This window comes from Penaeus chinensis, chromosome 19 (assembly GCF_019202785.1).
Source record: "Penaeus chinensis breed Huanghai No. 1 chromosome 19, ASM1920278v2, whole genome shotgun sequence".
In the NCBI taxonomy this organism is placed as follows: Eukaryota; Metazoa; Arthropoda; class Malacostraca; order Decapoda; family Penaeidae; genus Penaeus; species Penaeus chinensis.
The window spans coordinates 2,633,920-2,643,919 of NC_061837.1; the positions used below are offsets into that span (position 1 = coordinate 2,633,920).

Genomic DNA, 10,000 nt, shown 5'->3' on the forward strand with positions numbered 1-10,000 from the left:
GAGTTGAAGAAGTAGAAGAGGGAAGAGCGGGAGAGGAAGCTGTGGAGAGAGAGGGAAGAGAGGGAGAGGAAGCTGTGGAGAGAGAGGTAGTAAGAGGGAGGGAGAAAGCTATAGAGATGGAAGTAGAAGGGGAGAATGAAAGGGAGAGAGAAGGAGGGAGAGAGGGGGAGGAGGGAAGAGGGAGAAGAAAGATGGTGGAGGGAGAGGGAGAAGGAAGGAGAAGGGAAAGAGAAAGCAAAGGTGAGAAAGTAAAGGAGACAGAGGAAAAGGAAAGAGAGAGAGAGAGAGAGAGAGAGAGAGAGAGAGAGAGAGAGAGAGAGAGAGAGAGAGCGAGAGAGAGAGAGAGAGAAAGAGAGCGAGATAGAGAGAGAGAGAGAGAGAGAGAGAGAGAGAGAGAGAGAGAGAGAGAGAGAGAGAGAGAGAGAGAGAGAGAGAGAGAGAGAAAAGAGCGAGAGAGAAGAGAGAGGGAGAGAGAGAGAGAGAAAGAGAGAGAGAGAGAGAGAGAGAGAGAGAGAGAGAGAGAGAGAGAGAGAGAGAGAGAGAATGAGCGGAGAGGGACATGAGCTCGGACATGTCTTTGCATATCAAGGCAGACGAGGTGGAAGGTGGACATCCTTCCTCAATGATTTAATTTCATTTCCACAAGTTAAAGGAATCAAATTATTAAGAAAATAGATGTAATAACTCTAAGAGAGAACAAAAAGATACGAGATAAGGAAAACGCAATTAAAGTTAAAAGAAAAAAAGAAAACAACCAAAAAACAAAGGAAATCTTTCTCTTGGTGGTTATAAATATTCTTTTGTTTGTGACCTTTTGGCTAAAGGTTAGAAAGCATGGTTAGGCGCATGCACGAGGACGGGAGTTGCCTTTTTTAAGAATCAGCTTCATCAAATCTCCATGTAGCCACGGACACGCACAGTCCCTCGCACATAAGGTCCTTACACGCACATGTATACACGCACTCATGCTCACTATAGTTAATAAGTTGCTAATTAGTTCACATACATACTGTGCACGCACGCACGCAAGCAAGCACTCGCGCACACGCTCTCTCTCTCTCTCTCTCTCTCTCTCTCTCTCTCTCTCTCTCTCTCTCTCTCTCTCTCTCTCTCTCTCTCTCGCTCTCTCTCTCTCTCTCTCTCTCACTAACTAATTGATTCACATACATACTGTATATACACACATAAGTATTATACCGTAGCACGCATATTATTGACCATACTAAAGAAAGAAAATAATGGCACGCGAGTAAATTATATACATGGCGGCCGTTGGTTCTAATAATCATATTTCGTATGTATCCGAATGACGTGATTTCCGCTCTTAAGCATAAGTAGTTATTATTGGAGGGTAGGCTGATGCAGGATAGAAGTTATATACGCATATATGTATATATATATATATATATATATATATATATATATATATATATAAATACACAGAGAGAGAGATTGACTGACTGACTGACCGACCGACCGACCAACTGACTTACTGACTGATTGACAGACACAGACAGACTGAATGACAGACACAGACTGACAGATACAGACAGACAGACTGACAGACTGCCTGACTTGGCATATAGAGCATGTCCTATTGGCCATATTTTGTTCCAATATCTATAATTTCTTGAGTCGCATATTTCTTAATCCAAAAAACCCAAACGCTTATCGGGTGATTAAAAAAAAAAAAAAAAAAAAAAATGGATTTTTTAATCTTTATTTTTAATTTAATTTTCATCATAGCTTACTGGAATTGTGAGCAAAGAACAGAGCACTAAAACGTAGCAAAATGATACAAACGAAAAAATACAAAAAGAGGGAAAAAAAGCGTAGAGACAGATAACGTTGTTACTTTTTCTCGCTCTTTTTAAGCCTTACACACCGGATGCGCCTTTGTCTTCGTCTGTTTTCGAAACCCTTTCGTGTTCTTTCTTACTGAGTTCTGTTTGTGGCGGCCGGAGGTGCGGCTGCAGTTGTGGTGGTGATGAAGTTGTCATTGTTGTCGTCATTTTCACTATCAGTATCATGATTGCTATCATCTTTATCATTGTCACCATCATCATTATCATCACCACCATCATTATCATCACCATCATCACCCCCATCATTATCATCACCGTCATCCTCATCCCCACCATCACCACCACTGTCACCACCACCATCCTCATCACCACCATCATCACTACCACCATCACCACCACTATCCTCATCACCATCACCACCATCATCATAATCACAATCATCATCATTATCATCTATATCATCACAACCGTCATCATCATCAACACGAGGCATGTTAATACTGTTAAAGTAAATATTGTTATGTGACGTTATTACAAACTCCAACATCAACAGCACTAGCCTCTTCACAAATACCCCCTTGTCAGCATCACCACCTCCACCTTGATCAACTCCCGGGGTAGCCTCATGACAGGGAATGTTAGACTATGCGTTGTGTTAAAGTTCGTGGCCTAATGTGGATGATATTGGTTTATGGTGTGTAATATTGTATGATGTATGGTGATGTATGGGGATTTCTAATGATTTGTAATGATAAAAAGATATATGGTATAATGATGATATGTGATTTTAACTAAATACTATGAATAGAATGATTGATACTGTACATAATATAGAATAAAGAAAAATATTAAGAATAAGAAAAAAATTCCCGGAAATGCCCTTAAAACAAAGAACGTAAAACTGAATTATGCAAAGATTGAGCAGAAAGTTCTATATCCGGAGCTTATAAGGAATACAGACATATCGGCAATACATCCCAGTCACCGTGTATTATTCACACTATCAGTACACGAAACATGCTCGTTGTAATGCATCGGAACAGACCGACCTTCACATTTCTTACTGTAGTTTTTAAGTTTTCTTTTTTGCATGTTTTGTGTGTGGTAAAGTGATAAGGGTAATGGTCAGAAGACCGGATTTATGAATTATTATTGATAGGGTCGTTCTTCAAGGAACTTTAATAACAGCGGAAATGAGATCATATTTTTTTTTTTTTTTTTTTTTTTTTTGTGCTGAAGACGATATCAATGATTTACGAATTGTACTAATGCTATTAAATGGTAAGACATTCGGCCGAGTTCAATGATTGAAAAACCCTCAGGTCTGATGATAAAATCGAGCAAGATTTCGAAATTTTTGTCTCACTTTTGCATCAAGCTCAGTTGTACATTGTGTTTTTTTTTCTACCATTAATGTTGTAATAATTGCAATGACTATTATTGTTGTTTTCTTGTTTCTTTGCAATGTTATTGTTAATGTTATATAATTGGTATTTTTCATGCTTTTGTCAGAAGTGATATTTTTATAGTCATCAGTAATATATTCAAAATCAGAAATGCCATTACGATAATGTTATCATGTATTTCCTACGTTATTTTATGGAGAAGCTCATAAAGTGGGATTTATTGCAAATTGGCGTCAATTTTACTCTCTACAAATATTGATGTTAAGATTTCATGAGTTTTTGTACCTTATTATGGTGTTATTGGATATCTATCCATCTATCTGTCTATCTATCTATCTATCTATCTATCTATCTATCTATCTATAGTTTTTGTACCTTATAATGGTGTTTTTGTATATACATGTATATATATATATATATATATATATACATATATACATATATACATAGATACATACACGCACATGCATGCGCACACACACACACACACACACACACACACACACACACACACACACACACACACACACACACACAATGTGTGTGTGTGTGTAAATAGGTAGATAGATACATATTGATATAGATATATGTTTGATGTTTGAGTTCCTTAAAATGTCGTTTTTCTAAGTGATGCGAAAAAGGGTAAAGCGATGATGATTTCATCGTTTGTTGCCAGTATTATTGTTCGTTTGGTGTCGCTGTTTTTACCACCATAACCTCAGTACTTCACCATCGCTGCCATCTTCATCACTGTTACCACTATCACAACCACCACAACGCCATCACAGCTGTCACCATCAAATTAGCATCACCACTAGCGTCACACCACAAGAAGGGGCTTCTGCGTATCACTCACCATCACACCGGACCGCAATCACCATCACTTTCACCATCACCGCTTCCGCCACACCATCACTAAAATCTGTCACCATCAAAACGTCATCACTATTACCATGGCTCTGACTTATTAAATTGTCAACACCATAACCATCACATCGTCACTATCACTATAATGATCTTCCCTCGGTAAGAAGTTATTATTATTGCTGTTATTGATAGAGATAATGATAACAATGATGTAGTGATGATGATAACAATGATAATTATGCTAATAATGTGATAATTATGATAATATTAATGATAATTATGATCATAAGAAATGATGATGATGATAATGATAATAAAGATAATGTATATAAACGAATACTATTTACATATTTTACTTTACAAACGATACACTAAGATACGGTCAACTAGAGATCAGAAGCCATAGGAAAACTGGGAATAAATACTCTAATTTTCGAACCATTGGCATAAAATCGAACACATACACAGAAAAAACAACAACATATATATAGGATTTCATGCAAACGTGATGGCTGTTTTATATCCGAACATGAGCCGACTGTGCTGTTTGCGTCATAAAATCTGATGTCATTAATATTTTCGTTGTTGTCATCTTTATTATTATTGGGACGGTCATCGCCATGATCAGTCATTATTTCTTGTTGGGTTCGTTACCCCTTTCAGTTCTTTTTGTCTTGATCGTTGGCATTGTTATAGTTGTTGCAGTATTGTTGTGTTTGTTCTTTGGCATTGTTGATTATTGTTACTTTCGATATTATTATTATTATAATTATTATTTTATTATTATTATTATTGCTGTTTTGTTAGCATTATCATCACCATCACCATCATCATCATCAATACCATCATTACCATCATCATCACCACCATTATCACCTCGATCATCACCACCATCATCACCATCATCATCATCACCACCATCATCATGATCATCACCATCACCACCATTATCACCACGATCATCATCATCACCATCATCATCATCATCACCATGATCATCATCATGATCACCATCATCATCATCACCATCATCACCATCATCATCACCATCATCACCATCATCATCATCACCATCATCATGATCATCACCACCACCATTATCACCATGATCATCATCACCACCATCACCATCATCATCACCATCATGATGATGATCATCATCACCATCATGATCATCATCATGATCACCATCATCATCAGCATCACCATCATGATCATCATCATCATCATCACCATCATCATCATCATGATTACCATCATGATCATGATCATCATCATCATCATCATCATCATCATCAGCATCACCATCATCATCATCATGATTACCATCATGATTATGATCATCATGATCATCATCATCATCAACTTCATCTTTATTATTATTGTTGTCATTAGCCTCATCGTTATTATCAGTCAGCTTTGTCATTATCATTAATATTCGCTCAGCGTAGCTAGCAACAAGCAGGTGAAAGAAGAGGCAAAGCAAAGGATCAGAAGGAACGTCACGCATGGAAATAGAATCCTTCCTCATTCCAACGAAAAAGAAAAAAAAGAGACGAAAATAAACGAAAATATAAAAATAAGGACTTTTGCACCTATACCCGGGTTACGTCGCGTCGTGTTTGATTTTTGGATAAATTTGGCAAAATTAAGGGGTTTTCGTTAGGTTGAAGTTGGAATTAGGGTTATATTTTGATGCCTTGTTAATTTGCCGGTCCTTATGGAACGAAAATAGGGTTTTATTTGTTGTTTCTGAAGGGTAAAATCTAGTGCGATCCGGTTTTAAAAGGAAGGAAGGTCGCTTGATGGAGGAGCAACAGGTAGGTGTGTCTTCCCTTTCCTACGACTGTTTTTCGCTTATTTGGGGTCATTTCGCTTATTTTTCTCCTCTTTGGGGATTGATTGGAGGAAGTCCTTACGCGAGGAGAGGGACAGGCGCGTAGGACTTCAAATCAGGAGGGAAACAGGATGGTTAGGGGGTTAAACGTCACTTTCAAGGAAGTGAAGGACGAGGTTTGTTTTCATGGGAAGGTAATGTTTATTTGTTTTTTTCATATTTATACGTATTTTTTTATATTTTATTTGTTTTATTTGGTTGTTTTTGTTGGGTTTATCTTTCTCGGTTTGGTTGGTGTTTCCTTCCGGTTTTTTTAAAAGTCCTTTGGGGTTGTCTTTTTGTGGTTTATTTGGGTGGGTTGACGTGGTTTTGACAGGTGGTTTAGTTGTTTTTATTCCGTGTGGATTTGATGTCAAATTAAGGTTTTTGTAATTGTTATGGCGAGTTTATGGGTCGGTTGCCTTGAGCTGGACCTCGGGCGGCCTCTTCTGGAGTCGGTTTTCCGCCTGTGCTATTCTCCACCTGCACAAAAGCACTTCCTATATTAGTGGTTGTAGCTTTGGTATTTGTCTCCCAGAGTGATGCACCTCCGGAGACCAAGTCCCAAAACCAGGGTATGGTGCAAACCCAAAGTCCAGATCTATCCTCTCCTACATTTTCTTTATTACCTAGATAGGGGCAAGCCTCCCCCCCCCCCCCCCATACCTTCCTTTATTAGGACTGGATAGAAGAGACTGCCCTTGCCTTTCTTAATTGCAAAAGGAGCCCAGCTGTTTTGTTCCCTATGCATGAGTGCCACAGATTGTTCACTTTGGATTTGAGACTTTAGCTGTGCATATAAGTTCAGGTTTTAGTTTTTAGCTTTTATTTTATTTGTTGAACTTTTTTCAAGCATGTTAGTAATGACTTCAAGAAACTTTTAATATATCACAAACTTAGCCAATATTTTACATTGAAGGAACGTGCAATTTTGATATTAGTTATATTATTATTTTCCTATGTATTTTAAAAATATTTTACTGTGGTTTACTGTGGACTAATCTCCCCCTAACTGCAGTGTTTGTTTGTAAATGACCTTGTAAGGTTTCATTCAAGTTTATGGGAGTAGGCTGTGTTGAGGCTCTTGCAGTGTGGGTGTGTCATAACCTTTTCCCATTCCCTTCCTAGCTCAACTTCGTATTTCCTAATATTGCAAACTACTTATATCACAATTAAGACCTATTACGAAATTAGGCAGTGCTGGTTAGTAGGAAAACAGCCACAATATATATGTGTGTGTGTGTGTAGAAAATGGGTCTTGTGAGAACTAACAACCCTACAGCAATATTAATGGATTGTGTATATATCATATACCTATCATATATCATGTTTCTATTTGTGTTCATTTATTTTTTTATGCATCCACACATATCTGATTTGTTATTATCTGTTTCCAGAGATGAGTTCAGGAGTATGTCCCTTCACGCTCACCAAGAATCTCCTGTATCACACCCTCCTGACGGGGGTGCTGCTTGTGGTGGCAGTAACTCAGGGCATCTTTCTTGACGTCTACATCATCAGCAATGACCACACAGCCATCGTCAACTACTTCTGGCTTATCCCAGACTTTCTGATGGTGTTTGGGTTCGTGGCTGCCATGTCATCAGGCTACAGAAACTGCAAGCTGGAGCAGCACCCGCCCAACGTCAATGTGGAAGGCAAACGGAAGGAGGAGGGCACCAGGTGGCGGAAAGTGGAAGTTATTCTAGGCAAGCATGCCATGCCCTTTTATGTCTGGATGGTTTACTCTGTGCTGCTGGTGGCCAAAGTGGTCATCATCTTCAAGTCGGAGATCCCCAACAAGATCGATACTACGGATGCTCTGAGCCCTCAGCTGCTCAAGATTGTTCTGTCGCTGTCATGCATTGTGTTTGCACTCCTCGTTGAAGGCCAGGCGACGGTTGGAGCCAGCTCTGAAAGGGAGACATACATTAGGTCACTTGCACAAGGGACTGCAATGGAGATACTAGACTCGGTTACATTCATATCACTTTTAATACAGTCAGAATCAGGATTTCTCTTCCCAGACTTTATGGAAAACATCATCATTGCATTTTCATGTATAAACTTCTTCCTACCTGGGATAGCTTTGGTGAAACTGAGTCGTAGTAATTATGGCAGCAGTGCTATTTGTCTAGTGTCCTCTATTGTTTACAAAATGAGTCACCTGTGGCTGATCAACTTCTCATATTTTATCATCCGAGTCCACCTGTGGGCTGGCTTATCAATATCAGTGTCGCCCTTCATCGTTAAAAACCTGTGCAACATGTTCGTCACCATGAAGTCTGTCTGGGGAGACCTGAAGCAGTTAAAAGTTGTTGTGCACAACTACACGAATCGTAAGAGGCGAGTGCATGGCAACACAGGGGTCACACCAGTTGTCGACCTGAATACTGGAAATGGCAGTTCGGAGTGGATGCAAGCGGGAAGTGACAGGTTTGAGGAGATTGATCTGAAGAGTGACATACCACGTAGTAATACTGACGTGGTTGATAAGTAACTACATAACTTTTTAATTTTTTTTTTAACCTTTGATTTATTTTTTCAAACCACAAAGGCTGTGATGATAGATAGAATCTGATAAATGTGTTAAGAGTTATGCAAACATATCAGAAGAATTCCTTGGTAAGTGTTTTCTCATGCATGATACTGATTTATAATCAAAATTAATGGTTATAAGGATTTACCTGATACTTGCAGTGATATTTCAAAATATGGAGATGGAAGTGTACGAGTACAAGACTCAAGCTTTATTATAGCAAAAGGATAATTGATTATTAAATTGACTCTGTTGCAAAGGCTGGTACGACTACTACTGTTATTACTGTTGCTGCTACTACTACTTAATACAACTATTACTTACTATGACTACTCCCTACTACAAATACTACTTATTACAAATGCTACTTACTATGATCACTACGACTACTACTAAAACAATAACTACTACTATTACTACTACTACTGTTACTTCTACTATTACTTACTACAACAAAGACTACTACACCTATTATTATTAATATTACTACTACACCAACATCAACACTGCTACTGCTATGCAACTTAACAACTTTTGTCTTGGCACAAATACAATTTCTTTCCTCGCTGTATTGTCTTTATGTATAATGTGGGATGTCTATAATTATTAGCAAAAGTAAGTTTACATAATATTGTATGTTTTGTGTTTGTTATATAATATATTTTATGAAGGGAACCATACTGTTTACATTTACTCTGCAAAGAAATAGAAATGATTTGTCATCTCTCACTGAATGTCGATCCAAATATTTTGAAATCTCAGGAAATAATCTCAATTTTTGTGTGATATTTTTTTGTTTTTGTTTTACTTGTGTTTGTCTGCTTTATTTATTATGATTTTGTGCTTACCTTTATTTTCTCAGGCAAAAAAAAAAAAAAAAGGAAAAGTAATATGTATTGCTTTTTAAGCTTTTTTTTATGTTGTTTTTTTCTGTATTTTTATCTTATTATTTTATTAGTTCTTGAATGAATGGGAATACTATAATGCTACAATAATCAGTTCCTTTAACTTCTAAAATTCTCTCTCTCTCTCTCTCTCTCTCTCTCTCTCTCTCTCTCTCTCTCTCTCTCTCTCTCTCTCTCTCTCTCTCTCTCTCTCTCTCTCTCTCTCTCTCTCTCTCTCTCTCTCTCTCTCTCTCTCTCTCTCTCTCTCTCTCTCTCTCTCTCTCTCTCTCTCTGTATCTAGATGACAGTATGGCACTTTGTGTGAATATTGCATATGTTGAATAAAAACAATTTTTATATTTCTTATTGTATTTATTTATTTGTCAGTTTATTTAACAGAAAGGAAAAAAAAGTATGTTGGATCCTGAAATAAATTTGATGATTGATTCTAGGTAAATTATTTTTCATTCTTTACTCTGTAACTTGCACAAAGAATTGGAAATCTTTACAGTTAACTTCTAAGCATACATTACCAATATATAAAGGTCCTGCATCCTGTCCTGTTTTATTTAAGGTTAGGTTTTTAAAAAATTCAACTGCTGGTAACCTTATTATATAATAAT

At 37.5% G+C, this 10,000-nt stretch overlaps 1 protein-coding gene across 4 annotated transcripts in view; it reads left to right on the plus strand.

Annotated features, from left to right (window-relative positions):
• Positions 1-10,000, plus strand: part of LOC125035359 — a 12,648-nt gene that overhangs the window by 2,541 nt on the left and 107 nt on the right. For 2 of the 4 annotated variants that reach the window (XM_047627695.1, XM_047627696.1), the window contains exon 2: positions 7,352-10,000. This exon is cut by the window's right edge and continues 107 nt beyond it. In XM_047627695.1, coding sequence (XP_047483651.1) covers positions 7,354-8,454 — 1,101 coding nt within the window. In that variant the 5' untranslated portion in view covers positions 7,352-7,353 and the 3' untranslated portion in view covers positions 8,455-10,000. Of the gene's footprint in view, positions 1-5,670; positions 5,903-7,351 lie in introns of those variants that run through there. The other 2 variants (XM_047627692.1, XM_047627693.1) reach the window with 2 other exon arrangements.